At 37.5% G+C, this 16460-nt stretch overlaps 4 protein-coding genes across 7 annotated transcripts; 2 read left to right on the top strand and 2 right to left on the bottom strand.

The window, feature by feature from the left end:
- Positions 1-115: 115 nt before the first annotated feature.
- LOC119069454 (glucose dehydrogenase [FAD, quinone]-like) lies at positions 116-2050 on the bottom strand. Its single transcript, XM_037173507.1, has 3 exons — positions 1820-2050; positions 1527-1760; positions 116-1474 (listed from the first exon to the last, which is right to left on the bottom strand). The coding sequence occupies exons 1-3, from the start codon at positions 2046-2048 to the stop codon at positions 126-128; spliced, it is 1812 nt and encodes a 603-aa protein (XP_037029402.1). The 5' UTR covers positions 2049-2050; the 3' UTR covers positions 116-125.
- A 724-nt stretch (positions 2051-2774) lies between these two features.
- Positions 2775-7867, bottom strand: LOC119069462 (putative phospholipase B-like 2). 3 transcript variants are annotated; one of them, XM_037173515.1, is made up of 8 exons: positions 7603-7867; positions 7362-7553; positions 7144-7308; positions 6842-6919; positions 6505-6751; positions 6029-6188; positions 5249-5905; positions 2775-2809 (listed from the first exon to the last, which is right to left on the bottom strand). In XM_037173515.1, exons 1-7 carry the CDS (start codon positions 7790-7792, stop codon positions 5279-5281), a joined length of 1659 nt encoding a protein of 552 aa, XP_037029410.1. In that variant the 5' UTR covers positions 7793-7867; the 3' UTR covers positions 2775-2809; positions 5249-5278. The 3 variants fall into 3 exon arrangements, with proteins under 3 accessions (XP_037029410.1, XP_037029409.1, XP_037029408.1); XM_037173514.1 differs by having other exon boundaries at positions 2779-2809; positions 5237-5905; XM_037173513.1 differs by lacking the exon at positions 2775-2809 and having other exon boundaries at positions 5161-5905.
- A 3298-nt stretch (positions 7868-11165) lies between these two features.
- Positions 11166-12950, top strand: LOC119069463 (protein toll-like). The gene is made up of 2 exons (XM_037173516.1): positions 11166-12473; positions 12531-12950. The coding sequence occupies exons 1-2, from the start codon at positions 11219-11221 to the stop codon at positions 12794-12796; spliced, it is 1521 nt and encodes a 506-aa protein (XP_037029411.1). The 5' UTR covers positions 11166-11218; the 3' UTR covers positions 12797-12950.
- Positions 12951-14780: 1830 nt separating this feature from the next.
- LOC119069465 (probable serine carboxypeptidase CPVL) lies at positions 14781-16460 on the top strand. 2 transcript variants are annotated; one of them, XM_037173519.1, is made up of 3 exons: positions 14781-15356; positions 15418-15812; positions 15883-16071. In XM_037173519.1, the coding sequence occupies exons 1-3, from the start codon at positions 14900-14902 to the stop codon at positions 15922-15924; spliced, it is 894 nt and encodes a 297-aa protein (XP_037029414.1). In that variant the 5' UTR covers positions 14781-14899; the 3' UTR covers positions 15925-16071. The 2 variants fall into 2 exon arrangements, with proteins under 2 accessions (XP_037029414.1, XP_037029413.1); XM_037173518.1 differs by having other exon boundaries at positions 14785-15356; positions 15896-16460.

Here is a 16460-nt window from a genome sequence, read left to right as displayed (position 1 = left end):
AAAGGTCATGCGTCTATGGATGAAATCGTAGTGGTTCGGGTTTTGTATACAAAATCGAGGGACTGTAAACAGCTTTAAATTCATATGTCCTACAAAAAATATCGGTCAACTGCTTTGAATTCTTGTTATTTCCACTGATTTTTTATCAAGTCCGCCGCTTTTTCAGCGAACATGATGATAGGACCGATAGGATTACCGTTAATCGGCGATGGCATTATGGCCGCATCAACAACTCGTAAATTATTTACACCGTGAACTTTGAATTTCGGATCTATAACGGTGGTTGGATCATCAGACGGACCCATTTTACACGTTCCCGCGTGATGGTTTTCCTCTTCAGTGTAATGTTTGATTCTACATCGCCAGTAGCAGTCCGAATCTTTTTGCAATGAATCACAATTTTCGTATTCGCCTACGTCGAACTGAATAACGGAATTTTTCATGGTCGGCGAGCTCATAAGTCGTTTTAGTATCTTAATGACATCAACTAGAGCGTCGATTTCATTTTCGTCGCATAAATAGTTCGGATCTATCGTTGGTTTGTCAAAGGGATCAGGCGACCTTAATTTGAGAGTTCCCCGACATTTGCTGAGAAGATAAACAGGACGTAGAGCTATTTCACTGACATTCTGACCTCGTTTAAATTTCCCACATTCATCGGCATATTCGTCGATGAAAATCTGTACATCTGGAATATTTTCCTTGGCGTATTTGCTCTCTACGAAGCCACTAATTTGAGTTAATGTGGTACTGGAAAAGGGACCTGTACGGTTGGTAACATATTCGTAAAATTCTTCTAGTGTAAATGCAGACTCCGGTTTTTCTCTCATTCTTACAGTGATAGCAACCCCGTAGTGAACATGAAGATTGTGCCCTACTGGTAGATCTTTGACGACTGGTATGTTGTGCTTTTCAAGATCTTGTTTGGGTCCGACACCAGATAGAAGGAGCAATTGAGGTGAGCCGACAACGCCGCCTGCTACGATGATTTCTTTGCGTGCTGTAAATTTTCGTATGTTACCGTATCTGTCGCGGAACACAATTCCAGTGGCTTGGTTTCCCTTCTTGTTAAAGTTTATTTTGATGACATGTGATTCGAGCAACACGCGTAGGTTTTTTCGCTTCAATGCAGGCCGTACGTACATTCGGTTGGGACTGGCGCGGACGCTATCTTTTATCATTACAGATGCTTGAAAAAACCCAGTTTGATGTTTGCCGTTAACGTCGCGTACACTGTAACCGATCTCTTTAGCCGCTTCGAAGAAGTTTGTGCCCAACTTAGGGAAGTGGGAAAATGTGCCAACTGTCATTGGTCCACTGAAACCGTGAAACTCGGGTTCGATACTAGACGGAGGTTGCGTATTGTTTTCAGATTTTTTGAAATACTCCAAAACTTCTGTATAACTCCATCCATCGTTTCCGGCAGCATTCCATGCGTTGTAAATTTGTGGGCTGCCTCTGGTATACATCATCCCTGTAGGATTTGCTTTAATCTATCACTTTTCTGAAAATTTATTTCATTTTACCGCTCATGCAAGCTGTGCCGCACAACATTTTCCCCCTTGGCCAATTACAAATGCCACCACTCGATAAACAAGCGTTTCTCTGCGGAACAGTTTCATACTTCCAGTCAAGCTCAGTGTCCGACGCTGTAAAGAAAAACATCGGAATCGATGGAGCTATTGGTTCCTCTGGACCGGCCTCAATCAGCAAAACTTTGTGCGTCGGATTTTCACTAATTCTTCCTGCCAAAACCGAGCCTGTTTCGAATATTGTTGTTGCATGAACAAATTAATCAAATAATAAGACTTTATTTGACCCGCTGATCCGCCTCCTACAATAATGAAATCGTAGTTTTTGTCATCGAATTCTTCTGCATCTGGTGATTTGGGCGGTACGACACGACGGTTCGGATCCGTGATAGAGCACATACATTTTATTACCATTTCAATAAGCGACATGAACACAAAAGTATGGTACCCCAGAGCAGGTTGGCATACGTTTGGTAGTATGGATGTGTGTTCCACCGAACCGTTGAAACAATCCATCGGAAATCACTTCGAACAATAATGTTGGACGTTTTACAAAAGTTCCGAATGTGTGCAGGAGGTCGACGTGAACACCGAATCGGTAATTTATTGTGAACGATAAATGTACGTGTTAGTGGTATAGACACAATGGAAGGAGTCAATAACCCCATATCACACAAAGTAAAACACTCAACGCCCATTTCTTAAGTATAACGTAGCGTATGTATTTTTGCTGATTAAATAATTAATTGATAATTATTCGCTTCAACTATTTATGCATATGTGCTCAATGTGCACTGTTCATGAATGGGTGATATATCATTTAGTTAACAACATACTTTGACGACTAAACTTTATTTCGGTTGACGTACCCAAGGAAAATATAGTCTGGAGGTAATGTATGGCATTACCTCCACACTATATCTACCTTGGACTTACCCACATATTTGATATTGTAAAGAATGTAAGTCATATAGCGAATAGGACAAGTTTAGTGTTTTTAGAATGGTAAGACCTCAAACTCAAATTAGAAACTTCCATCAATTCTCCACAGATTCTCAATTCTCCAATAATTTTTTTTTTTTTTGCCAAGTTAACGAGGCAGGAGCGCTTGTTTGACTAGGGACCTGAATAATCTAGTAGCCCTTGATATTTTGCGAATAAAAATTTTCAATTTATGTCACTGTTCATTTGAGTTCATTTTCATACAGTGTATTAGGTCCCTTATTTGACGTTTCGAAAATGAACCGCTCCTGCCTGGTTTATTTCACTCTGCCGTGCTTTCAATAAGTTGTCTTTGCATAAAATTGTCAATTCATTGTTGAAACAAGAATCCCGCATGTGATAAAGAAACATCTCCTGTAAAAAGTGCACTGAGTCATTTTGGGTTTCTTTTCCTTTGACAAATTCATTTTTCGTGAGGATGTGGTACATTTCGTACCCAGGACTAAAAGTCTTTTTTAGCGTTTGAGAAGTTTCCAGACAGAGCCGAAGACGAGGTCTGGAATCGAATACGCTAAAGAAAGTCTTTTAGTCGAAAGTACGAATAGTATTTTTTATATTGGACAGAGAAAAAGTGCGACGAAGTCGCACTTTTCGGGTTCTAGGTATGAAAAAGACTTTTCGCCTAACTGACTGAATGACATTACCAACGAACAATTACATGTATCGGAACTAAATCCAAGACGCAAGCTAATAACAGATTTAATCATATGTCATTGTTGTAATTTGATTAATTATGTCACCACTGAGCTGCTGTAATTTTTTTCTCATATTTTTTTCATTAGTTAAGTTGTCATGCTTGAGTGACCTAAATGAATTCCCGGAAGCCTTTATAAACAAAGAGTTCAGTTTTTGTCAATGTCGCATCATCTGTCGCGAGTAGATTTTAAATTTGCAAATAATTTGATTCATCGGCAAGAAAATTTGCCAAAAATTGTAAATTAGGATCACGGTTGTGTTTGCTACAGTAGACAAATATTTATTTCAAGTTTCGGACATAGATTTAACGGTTGGTTTCGAAATAAGGTAAATTCACGTTGCTCAGATAACGAAACCGGCAATTTGTACAATTCGATCATTAAATTTATTCAGGTCGGCTCTGTTACGTAAAATCAAGATCCGATTCATCGTTACGCTTGTACAGGAGGCGTAAATATTTAGAGTAAGAAAAATTTCATGAATTTTCGAGGTGTCGCTATTCTAACCTCAAATTTGGTTCATTTAGATTCGAATCCATCAGTCATTCAGAATACGTGTCCCAACGACATCGATATAAGTTGGACGTATTACATTAGAGTAAGGAAAAATGTACTTTACCGCTGAAAGAGTTATTTAGAAAAAAATTGTTTATTTTCAAAGGAATCTCGTCCGAAACGTTTCACACACACATCCGCTCGAAAGTTAATTAGAAGTCCGGTTGAGGACTAAATGTAAGAAACTAATGTCAATTAGAATCGAGAAAATTTACTAAATTTGTTTTGTATTTAATTTAGGAAATTTGAAGCTTATCAATTCCGTTTTGAATAAATCAACAAAAAATTCAAATCTCGGATTTTTGCTATCGAAACATTACAACTCCTCTGCCTGGGCTGTTGCATTCACAACAGCCATCATTGTGGACAACAACCTGATGAAGCGAATTATTTGTGTTGCGGTTGAGTTTCAAAGTGCAGTCTCACTGCGATATTGAGTTACAAGAAGAGAAAAGTGAAATTCGACATGTTTTCTGATTTGGGAGTTATTGGGGTTTGTAATTGATTCCGCAAGAATTTTGTTGTTCAAATGAAAATCTTTTACATTTTTGACAGGCACGAGCTCTTCACAGGAATGAAATACTAAAATCAAAAATCTAGATTTTCATTTGTTAAACAAATTTTGTGTAGAATCATTGACTACAAAACGTCCCAAATCATAAAACATGTCGAGTTTCACTTTTCTGACCCTGTAACTGAAAATATGAAAAAACAAAAGCGAATTAAACCGACATCGAGTTGTCGTAGGAGAACATTAGTTATAGTCAACGCACCTATATCTTCGAAAGTAATAGCCGAACTGTCGAACACGGTATTGCGGGTCTATGACAGTCAATAAAATGACTCATCATTTAATAGGTTTGTTCCAAGTACTTTCACTGGCCGAATGAACATGATTTCATCCACAGACAGCGATAGGTTCGCATATAAATATTGATGAGGTTATATCTCTATGGATGACGTTTGACAGTAACGTGACAATTCGTATGGCGTTGGAATAGACCTCTATATGGCTCGGGATTATCAGACTAGTCGACAGCTGTTAAATGGATTACTATTTTGTATGAAATGGTGTTCTACAGTTGTATGACATACTGTCAAATTTCAATACTCTATTTAGAATAACACTCATGCTTGAAGTGCGTTCATTAAACGAACATTCGCAATTTCTCCTTAAGTTTCCCTTTGTTTGAGTTTCTTTGGTCGCTTTTGCACATTTCTTGTTCTTGTCACAAAAATATCTGCTTGATATCCACTCGTATATAGGAAACTTTCACGTTCGTCTTAGTGGAAATTCACAGCCCTTGGTGGAATGACGACCGGCTGCATTGGTAGCACACAGTAGCACCGAGGATTTTTTTAATACAAAAACTGACTTTATTTTTTGAAGAGTTTTTTTTCGCGTTAAGCTTATTTCAAGCTTACCGTGGCATCAAGTCATGTTTATTTTACAGGGTATGCATTTCAACTAAACTAAAAATGGGAGATTTCGAATCAAAAGTTTCCAGTTGTGTTCCAAATTTGAACAACTGGCTGAAAAAGCCACAGGTCCGGATGACCTTTATGGCTTGAATTTCGATAATCAGATGTAGACCATTGAAACGGTGGAACATTGTCATGTGGTGGCCCGGCGACGGCGATAAATTGTCTTTGCTTAAACATTTCATAGTTCGTTATCTTGGCATCAGTAGCGGCGTGCGATCGATGACCGAGTGCTCCAAACGGATAAATACCATCAGGCGGATTGAGATCACTTCGCGCAGCAATACTATTTTCGGCCGAATATGGTGGTGTACAGTTACATTTCGATAATTCGTCGTTTTTGTAGTTGTTGTAGCGCATCAGTTTGATCATTGACTCAATATCAGTCACTTTACTTTGATCTCGCCGAAAAATGTTTGCTCGTGGATTGTAATCATATGTAAACCAATCTCCATAGGTGTCAACACTCTCTTGATTTCCACTCAAATCGAAAACAGATTTGAAATATGGAACGTTGTACGAAGGCCAATAGCCTTGATTTCTGAGGACATCCGTTTTATCAGCAGTCACGATAAGTGTTGGTATTTGTTCCACTACAGTCAAAATTCCGGACTCAGGAATCGGTTGTCCAGGAACAAACTTTGGGAGAAGATTTTTCTTAAGGCAAGATACGTGTGAATTCGAAGGAACAACCATAAATCCTTACAAAAAGTTCGCGATTTATGGATCATCCCTATTGAAAATGAAGGACATCTTAATTACCATGTTATAATCAACGATCATCCATTGATTATTGTAAGTTCCGCTGTTGAATTTTGAAAACAATGATGACCACGATGAACCATTTGTGGCTAGACGATTTGCAACTATAGAACGAATCCATTCGAGAACTATTCCATTTGCTTTGATTGAACTATATAAACTGCGATCGATTGGCTTTTAGTAGACGATTCGGAAAATTTCTGCACTCACCTCGAGCGGGAAACAAGAGCGAATGGTGGGACAGCCTGCATTTGCCATTGCGAATGAAGGGAAATATGACCAAATGAGTGGAACGAAGGCAAATTGATGAGCGAATGAATGGAAAACATGGTCGAGTGAACGGAAAATATCAACGAATGCATAGAGCGAACGACGGGAAAATATGAGCGAGTGCATGGAGAATATGAGCGAATGACATGCGAATGCGAATGGTGGTACAGGATTTTTCGTTCCTGTTTCCCCCTCGACTCACCTACCTATTGTTGCTGTTGCCAATTGTTGTTTCGAGTGTTACCAAACCCGATGAAATGATGTAAAAATCATCGCCCGATTGTAATGTGCCGGGGTACGAAGAAAACGACGTCGAACGGCCGGGAATCAGGTCAGCAGTTTTCGTCGGTAGCACGTGGTATCCAAGATTGTAATGTTTTAAAATGCGTAGCATTGAAACCAGATCGCTCCATGTTACTTGTGACGTGTAAATATCCTGGTAATTTGGTAAGACTAGAAGCAATCACATCCATGAGATGCTAAAGCGAGTGTTCTGCTGCGGAGCAGATTGGTGCAATTGTATTTTAAAGAGCAAATTTGTACCTTTTATAAGAGCAGAGCATTTACCAACTCCCAATATACGTTTTAAATCGGCTGGTTTATCGAGAACTACTTCTAGATCTGTAAATCACCAGTCATTTCAGTCAAATATTGCCACCAAATGACAAGCCACGGTCTGTTTAGACCATGTAGTTATGCTTAGTTTCCTCTTACCAAAAAAGTACTCCGTGTGAGAGATAAAATTGATTTTTTTCAATTTTTCCTTTGTTTATTTGACAGCTCGCTCTCTCACGGCTCTCTCATGGAGTACTTTTTGTTGAGTGGAATGAACACTTTAGAAGTACCTTCCATATCTCCTGATATTCCAATTAAATAAAGTCCAAAAACTGATATGTTTCTATGCGGTTTCAAATTGTTTCGTCCCAAAAAACCATCCTCGAGACCGGCAGCTTGTTGAAGAATCAATCCAACATGGTACCAGAAGGAGCACTTGTGTTGCTTTTTATCAACTTTGTTGTCAACGTTATTTGTCATTCGCCTTAACAAACAACATTTTTCTTACCTTTTCCATTCATGTACGAAACATTCTCTTCCAAAAACTTCTTTAGCTTATCACAATACGTTGACTTATCTTTACAATAATCGCCAATGGTATTCTCATAGTGATCTTTGATCAGGTTGCGGGTGATCGCACCTTCCATTAAGCCAGCATAATATGCTTGAATCGAATCCGGAAAATGTGGATTCGTGTGAACTGCAACGGTCCCACATAGATGAAAGCAATTTTGATAATGTTATCTTACTTTCAAGTGTTGACCATCCAGTTTCAGTTATATTGTCCACAAATGAAGCCCATCCCACTCGATTAACGTCATTTCCAATGCCCTCAAGCAACGAATAATTATCCGTGGACTCATCGTAGACGACATTCAATTCGCTACAAATTATGTGTGGAATTAACAGAATGTAAAACAAAGAAAATGTTACAGTCATCGTTCCGTATTTCTCTGTTGTTGATCACAAAATATGCTTGAACATATATATAATGATACAGAAAGTCAGGCGAACTGCGATCGATTTAACTTTCTATATACCATTTTGTAAACAAAAGTGATAAGATTAACTGTCGACACTGGCCTTTATCATAGTCGGAGCGACAGCAGAGGTTGTGAAGGCAAAACGGAATCCAACTTTAAACAGAGAAATCAAAAACTGAAGAAGAACACAGCAACATTTAGAACTTTTACAAAATTGTCAAGTTGAAAGCAAAAGCACTTTGGACCAACTGAAAAACAGTTGATATTCAAATTCAGGTCTAAATTTCACTGACCTCTCGACTGTATCATAACAAAAATTGTTGGAACACACATGCAACGTTGCAATGATGCGGCTGACATAAAGGATAAGAAGGTAAGGCAGGTAAGGAGGTAAAATTTTGTGAAAAGTATAGTTCTTGCTGTATTTGCATCGCCGGTTTTACGAAAACCGAATGTGTTACAATTAAACGGACGATTGTGGAACATAACTACACTTTTGAGCCACAGAACTTTTCTCATATTTATTCAGCTGGTCGAATATAATTTTTAAGGCACATTGTATTGGTATGACCGTTTAGCTACCGTATTCATGTCGACAGTCGACTAGTAATTGTTTGTCAAATGGCATGCCTGAAACAGGAATCATCGGCTCTGATTGTGAAGAGGTGGAATTTAAGGAACTAACATTATCACCCTAATAATCCCAAAAGTTCAGAAGGGAACCCAAGGAAACGTCAGATATATCCTTCAGAAGTTCTTATTTCAGCTGTTAAAACGTTATCCATAGATAATAGAGACATAAAAACTATGTTGAAGAGAAGTTGCAAAAGCGTTGAGGTTATGGCTCTGTGGACGCTATCGTTCGTTTTCAGCTTGTCAAAAATCATCTTTATCGTACGATGGAACAAAATAAAACCGGAAATCTGAATCGATTTTTTAAAACTCTGATCCAATCAATTAGACCCTAGCAGGATAAAAACTTGGTCCTTTCATCGAGTTGCATCATCGAAAATGATATTAGTTCTAAGTATACCAGTGACGTGCATCACATATGCTTTGTCAAAGGTTTTGATTGATTTTTATCGATGACTCTAAATGTGTATATTTACACAACGACTTGCATCACATTTCCCTTATTAGGGGCTTTTGACGGATGTATGTTGTTTCAGATGGGCTGTGTGATTCTTCATTTAATAAAACCTTAAAAGTAAGAAATGGCTCCCACTTGATTCGTTATTACCACAACAGTTGCATTACCATTTGAATCAACTGCTGTGTGGGAAACAACCAACTACCGTCTCAATAATTCAAGAAATCCAGAAAAGGGAGTCCAAAATCTAAATAATCCCTTAAATAACTGAAGTTCTACAATAGAGAAGATTTTGGGCATTGTGGAGTGATGTAATTGTTGGAACCAACCCACTATCACCTCACACCACAATAATCCCAGAAGTCCAGAGTGGCAGTCGAGTGACTGTCGTAAAACTGTCAAAATTATAGAGCCCTACAAGTTTGAAGATGATTCCTATATCTAAAAAGAGCAGGCATGATCATCAACTAAGTTTTGATCAATGAACAATTCCATCAATATTTATCTATTTATTTGGAAGGTTTTGTTTTTGTTCATAGGCCTGGGAAATTTCAAAACTTTCGAAGACACTAGAAGCATAGAAATATCATTGTGCAGTTGCGATTGTTTTTGCTTAACGGCTACAGTATGTCATTGAATATTAGAAATGAAATGTTTATGGCAACAAAATGAAACCAATCTTTCTGAAAAAGAAAATATTTCTTCTAATAGCCCTACTATATTTAAAGAGATTCTTTTTTACATATTTACGTAAAGATTTATTATGACATCATAATAAGGGTATTTCTATTCGTATTTAAATTCACGATATAGACAGTGATAAAGTGAGATTATTTTTTTAAACAAAACAAAGACAATTTTGAGTTTGATCATTAACAACAACAATACTACTGGTTTAGATAGCAATTCAAAATTAACGTCTCTTTTGTTTTCAACTTCTTTTTCATTTTTATGAAACGTCAAAATCACATTTATCAACGCACTTCAAGCAAAAGTGCTATTAATGACAGCTGCCAAATATAGTACTATTTTGTATGAAATTTTATCCCCACTCTTTTTACAGTGTAAAATGTTGTATGGAGCACTGTCAAGTTTCAGTACCCTATTTAGCAGCGCCTATTTTCGAGAAAGTATTTTCTTGAAATTTCTTGATTTTCTCGAAATTTCTTGAAAACATTCTCGAATTTCTCGAAAAGCATTTTCGAGAAATTTCGAGAAAATCAAGAAATTTCGAGAAATTTCAAGAAAATACTTTCTCGAAAATAGGCCCTGCTATTTAGAGTACCACTTTTGCTTGAAGTGCGTTGCATTTACTGATAAATTTTAACGCCTCTGCACACTGACGTAGTTTAGCTCTCCGTTCACGTGACATTCGTTCAAAAAATAGAAAAAAGGCGTAATTTTCATTGTTTGAACGAACTGTCACATAAACTAAAGCCTAAACAGCATAAGTATGAGGACCAAAAATCTTAATAGGAACTTCCTTTAATTTAAATTCTTTTGCTAATCTTTCGTGATGTGTGATGTTTCAAACAGGATTCAAGATGACGTAAACGGATGCAAAACGGACGACGGCGTGTTGGCGAAAACCACGTTTTAGATTATGGTCCGGAAGAACTTCAGATGGCGAAAATATTTTCATCAAAATATTTTCACCGTGTGAAATTACTTTTGGGGAAAATTTTTTTTTTGCGCGTGAAAATATTTTTTTGTATACGTGAGAGTATATTGGTGAGCTATGATATGAATCGGTTGGTAGGGAAAGTAAACGGTCGAGAAGGAAAGTAACGGTTGGGAAGGAACCAACACACTCTCACTATTACAGACAAATAACTATCAAAATACCACAATACACACAAGATATGTGTTTTCGCTTGGGCTTCGCCCGCGCGTTCACACACATCTTGTGTGTATTGGGGTATGTTGAAATATACTATTGTCATTGAAATATTGCCGAGCAAAGCAGGTTCCTGCACTAGTTCAACAAAGTTTTCAAGAACATATTGTGATGTCTTCTTTAGTTTCGGCAGCAAGAACATTGACGATCCACATTGCGAAAAAAAAACTCTCATCAGAAAATAGAAGTTGATCGATCGATGCGATAATCCAAATATGTTTTACAGAAAAATACAACTGTTATGTAGCTCAGTTTTTTTTTTCAAGGTAACCTATGACACCATACTCAGAGCAAAATTAATTACAAATCATTTAACAGATTTTTTTTGTAGCTCGTCTTATCGTAACTAGTAAACTCCAAATGAAATTCAGTCGTCATTTTAGAGGAGTATTTGAATGTACACTTTTTGTTGCGTTTCGGGTATAATGTTAATAAAGTTCATTATTCCATTGTTTCATATGACATTGACAGTTGTGTGTAATTTTACGTCAACGGAATTCGTACCTCGCATCAATTGTTCTACAGTGGTGAATGTGAATTGTGAATGTTCATTTCTGCACGAATTTATGGTTGGATCTTTTCGATCGTTTGTCGAACTTGAATGTGTTCAAGGAAACGATTACAGAAAGCTCGTTTCAATCAAAAACGAACGAAATGAAGTGTCGGTTACGTGTACGAGTGTCGAAAGAGAAAGTCTGTATCATTTGATACCAGAACTGAACGTTGACGTCATACCGGCTGTAATCATAAATTGTCCAATGGACTACGAAACGACAATTAAAAACATTACCGATCGCATGGGAATCAATAGTTTCGATCATCTTACGATTACAACGGAACAACTATTTAGAGATTTGTTTAAAGACGCTCTCAACATAACAAAGCTGGAAGTGATTTTGGCGCAAAACGGAATTGAGTTTTTTCCAACGCATTTGTTGAGTTTGTTACCGAATTTGGAATCGTTCCACTTTAAATCGCAAGATGGAAGTGGATCGACAATGATAGAAAGTGGCATTTTTCGCAATCAGAGTAAATTGAAAACTGTTCAGCTGGCCGATGTTGTAATTCGAAAATTAAGCAACGAAATATTTGGTGGTGCATCATCGTTGATGAATCTGGAATTTCGATATAGCATGATTGAGTTAATAACCACCGATGCATTCGATAATTTAACAGAACTGACGACAATCAAATTCTACTTTACTCGTTTGACAACGTTGCCCGATAATATTTTCCGGCAGAATCGAAAATTGAAAGATTTTTATTCGAAGAGTAATGCATTGATGTCTAACGATCTCCTGAAGAATTTAACGTCACTCAGTACAGTGGACATTAGTCTATGTGAATTACCGATGCCAGAGCATCTATTCACTGGATCATCAAACATAAAAATGATTTCAATGACTCACATTGAAATGACCACGGTATCTAGTAACATTTTTACAGATCAAATTGAATTAATGGAATTGAATTTAAGCTACGACTCACTTGAATCGTTGCCTGCGACTATTTTCAAAGCAAATAAAAAACTTAAAAAACTCAATCTTGGATACAATGCACTACAAACCATACCAGTCAATTTGTTTGCATCCAACGAAGAATTAACGGATTTGAATTTGGAATTCAACAAAATTCAGCGAATATCGAACGGTATGCTGAGCGGATTTCAATCAGAGGTCTTTTTTCGCTAATGATCTTTCTGTCTAGATATTCTGCCGGAGCAACTTATATGGTTGCGACTCAATGGCAACAACCTAAAAACCATTGATGACCGTATTCTGAATCGATTAAACGACAATGCTGGAAAATTGAAGTATTTGTTCATCCAATCCAATCCGTTGGTATGTGAATGTGGTAGTGATTTTCTTCGTTTGGTTGAAGTGTATTCGGAAAAGTTGAATATTGACAGTGTTATATGCGAGGATGGATTTCAAACGATGAATGTTATCATTGAGTCGTGTCCGCAAACTTAAGAAAATTATAAGCAAACAAAAGTTTTGTTGATGCTTAACAGAGGGAGAACTCAAGTAAATTTTCTTTCGAAAACCTACAAGTTTTTTCGAATTAAAACAGTTGTACATAATGATGAGCGTTACAAATATAATTTACTAATTACTTGATTACACACATCCACATTCAATGATTCTTACTGTTGCGTTCAGGAAAATTTACCTCCTCGTAAAAGTATGAACGGCTTTTTCTCTAGCAGTGTTTCTTACAAGTCGAACACGAACCTCAAAGACTATGCTCCTTACAGGTCGAACACGAACCACAAGGACTATGTTCCTTACAGGTCGAGCACAAACCTCAAAGACGTATATGTCTGGTGTGATATTGTCCCCGCTTTCAAGCACCAGACTCTTACTTCTACCCAATGTTCTACTTATACCAAGATGTGAACATTTTGATTATTCGTTTTTGAATGAGTTTATTTCCTGCATTACATTGTATTTATAGGCAAAATCACCGTTCGATTCAAAAGAACACTTTGATGTAGTAGATTTACCAATAATTTAGAGAGTGATTTTACATGAGCAAGTGAATGAAAGTAAAAAAGTGTTGGAATCTAACACTTACTAAAGCCATTCATATGAAAACCTTTAGTCTAATCTCCAAACTACAATTATTAAACGTAAAGCGTGTGCAGAATCAGCAACAGCTGAACGTCTCCAGCTGGTCGACAAAGCCAAAGGTGTTTCGATTGTATATTATACAAATAGATTGTGTCTGTTGATCAGCTGTTGCTGATTCTGCCCAAGTTTTACGTTTAATAATTGTACAAGAACTTTTAGAAAAATTTCTTTTATCCTTATCGGGGTTCGTCAAAAAGTGTACTGGAAAAATCATCCATGTCTGGAAGAGTGCAGATTTCCTTATACATTTTTGGTTCGGTTTCTTCCGGAAAAATTAACTCCATTAATGTTTTGTTATAAAATTCTCGACGCGAGCCGAATAAACCATCCAATTGTCACCAGTTTGAAGCTACTTTAAAGGATTGTGGTGAAAAACAGTCTACCGAAATCGGATGCATTTTCCAGTGGAATTTTTTATGAGTGTTCGAGAAAGGTGTTCGACCCTATAAGCCAATTCTTCGAAGCTTGTTGCCACTGTCGCCATGGCCTGATGAGATGTTGACAAAAATATTTCTTTAAAACTTTTGCAGAATTATGAAATTGCATTGCACTGTCTCTCATAGATCGAAACAGTGGCCCCACACGACTATATACGTTTCGTGTCTCTCGAGAAATTGCAGTGAGAAAAGTGAAAATTTTCTGCCTTTTCGGTAGAAAACTTCAACTACACCCATCTCAGTGTGGATGAATTTTAAACCCATTAAGACCCTATTTGCCCCGGAAGAACATGCAATTACCTTTCTAATGACACCCCACACGACCCTGTACGGCTAGTGTAACTGGAGAAATTTCTGTAAGAAAAGTGCAGGTTATCGGTTTTTGATCACCTCCCACAAGCCACACAAGCTTCGAATAATTTTTTAAAAAGTCGTTTTGGCTATTAGGGTTGAATACCTTTCTGGGCACATATAAAAAGCCCACTGGAAAATGCATCCGATTTCAGTCGGCGTTTTTCAAAAGAATCCCTCTTTGGCTATCATAGTTGACTTGACACATGTACTTTAGCAGACCACAAAACAAACAATATTTATAACGAGTGCAGCGGAACGAGTGTTAGTACATTTGATTTTGTCAAATTTTTAATTTTTGTTTGAGTTTTCTAAAATGTATCGCTCTCAGTATGAGACACTCATTGGGAAAATAAGGGGAAATGTGAAAATATAAAAAAATGGGAAACTGTATAGTCTCTTCACTCGGCTGAGTTTATAAAATTACTTTTTCAATTGTTAAAGTTAAAAATGTACCTCTAAAAGCTAGAAATGAACATTACCGGACGGATAATCTGAACAATTAGATTAAAATTGAAATAAGATAATGACAAGGTTTTCGTTACACACGCCTATAAAACTGATAATTTCTTACGTTTAACGTCTATCCAAATATCAATCAAAAGTTCGTGTCAGTACTGTCAATAGATTCGTAGATCGAACAACACTCACTGTAATGTGTGGCTCAATATTTCTCCTGACAACATTCACACTGTTCTGCACAACAATCGTGCATGGCCAAAGTGAAGCGTTATTTTTGACTCCATTGATAGCATCTGGGAATATTTCCCTTGCTAGGAATTTATCTCTGGTGCTGCCACTTCCAAATTCGTCACCGGACATTCCAAGCCGATCCAGTTACTCAGGCCTTATTACGGTGAACGAAACTAACAACTCCAATCTGTTCTTTTGGTTCTTTCCTGCAACGGCGAAATGCAGAGAAGACGATAACGCACCCATCGTTTTATGGTTGGATGGTGGACCGGGTGTGTCAAATTTTTTGAGCATTTTCACCCAAAATGGACCTTTTTCGGTTAAATCCAATGTAGATGGCATTTTCAGTCTGGAGCCCCGACTGGAAGATTGGACAGTTAATCGATCCATCATCTATTTGGAAAGTCCTGTTGATGTTGGTATAGTAGCTCGATATGTTTACTTTAATGTGTCCGCTTGGTAATTGAATGATGGTTACAGGATTCAGCTTCTCTTCCAATCCTGCCGGATTACCAAAAACGAGTGAAGAGGCTGCAGAAGATACCGTAGAGTTTCTGCGGCAATTCTTTCTGCTATTTCCTGAGTATATTACCAATCCGTTCTACTTAGCTGGACAATCTTATGGAGGACATTTTGCTCCAGCTGTAGGCACTGCGCTACACCAAAGAAACGAATGTAAGCGGGAAACTCGTATAAACTTCCAAGGAATGTTACTGATCGCGCCATGGACAAATCCATTCGCTCAAGTAGACTCGTATGCAGACTATATGTATCAAACAGGACTTATCGACGAGATGGCAAGAGATGATTTCGTTGTAAACCAAGAATTTATTAAAAAGCTTATAACCGAAAGGAAATACGTTGAAGCAAAGGATGTAAGTACAGCTTAACAAGCATTAGATGCATTAGCATCAGCCACTGAGTGAAATGTGTCAAGTGATTTAGTACGGAGTTTTAGGTTTGGGCGGACATGCTTCTAAATCCTGACTCTACATTTAATGCAGCTAGTGGGTTTACAACTGCCTTCACCTTACTAGAAGATGAATTGGATCTGAGCAGTTATCTGTTCGCAAATTACGTTGAATTGCCTGAATTTCGTCAGGCTATACATGTAGGAAATCTTACGTACACATTAGTGAGTGCAGCCATACAAAATTCAATGACTGAAGAATTTATGGCTTCGAAGTCTGACCACATTGAGCAATTGCTTGATGCTAAGAAATATAAAGTTGTCGTTGCTACCGGTCAGTTAGATTTAACGGTTTTACACAACGGTGTCGAGAAAATGTTAAATCATTTGGTTTGGAGCGGACAAAATGAATGGAATCGGTCGCATCGAACTATATGGAAAGGTGCAAACGGTCGAGTTATTGGGTACAAGAAAGAGGTGACCAACTTGACGTTGTATCTAATACGAAACGCTGGACATATGTTAATTGGAGATCAGCCAGGGTGGAATCTGGAATTGATTAATAAAGAATTGATTTGCCTGTAGTCTTCAAAATGATGGACGGAAAAAATGC

This window comes from Bradysia coprophila (assembly GCF_014529535.1).
Source record: "Bradysia coprophila strain Holo2 chromosome X unlocalized genomic scaffold, BU_Bcop_v1 contig_35, whole genome shotgun sequence".
Lineage (NCBI taxonomy): Eukaryota > Metazoa > Arthropoda > Insecta > Diptera > Sciaridae > Bradysia > Bradysia coprophila.
The sequence above is the reverse complement of the archived record's forward strand: the minus strand, read 5'-3'. Positions and strand labels throughout refer to the sequence as shown.

Excerpts from the sequence above, each read along its gene's own strand:
- LOC119069454 (XM_037173507.1), bottom strand. The coding sequence starts at position 2,048 with ATGGATTGTTTCAACGGTTCGGTGGAACACACATCCATACTACCAAAC. Across the intron at positions 1,761-1,819 it reads TGTAGGAGGCGGATCAGCGG|GCTCGGTTTTGGCAGGAAGA; the intron begins GTCAAATAAAGT and ends TATTCGAAACAG. Across the intron at positions 1,475-1,526 it reads CGGCACAGCTTGCATGAGCG|GGATGATGTATACCAGAGGC; the intron begins GTAAAATGAAAT and ends CAAATCCTACAG.
- LOC119069462 (XM_037173515.1), bottom strand. The coding sequence starts at position 7,792 with ATGACTGTAACATTTTCTTTGTTTTACATTCTGTTAATTCCACACATA. Across the intron at positions 6,752-6,841 it reads ATGCTCTGCTCTTATAAAAG|TCTTACCAAATTACCAGGAT; the intron begins GTACAAATTTGC and ends GATTGCTTCTAG. Across the intron at positions 5,906-6,028 it reads TGATCGTTGATTATAACATG|TTTGTTCCTGGACAACCGAT; the intron begins GTAATTAAGATG and ends CTTCTCCCAAAG.
- LOC119069463 (XM_037173516.1), top strand. The coding sequence starts at position 11,219 with ATGTACACTTTTTGTTGCGTTTCGGGTATAATGTTAATAAAGTTCATT. Across the intron at positions 12,474-12,530 it reads AATTCAGCGAATATCGAACG|ATATTCTGCCGGAGCAACTT; the intron begins GTATGCTGAGCG and ends CTTTCTGTCTAG.
- LOC119069465 (XM_037173518.1), top strand. The coding sequence starts at position 14,900 with ATGTGTGGCTCAATATTTCTCCTGACAACATTCACACTGTTCTGCACA. Across the intron at positions 15,357-15,417 it reads GGAAAGTCCTGTTGATGTTG|GATTCAGCTTCTCTTCCAAT; the intron begins GTATAGTAGCTC and ends TGATGGTTACAG. Across the intron at positions 15,813-15,895 it reads AATACGTTGAAGCAAAGGAT|GTTTGGGCGGACATGCTTCT; the intron begins GTAAGTACAGCT and ends ACGGAGTTTTAG.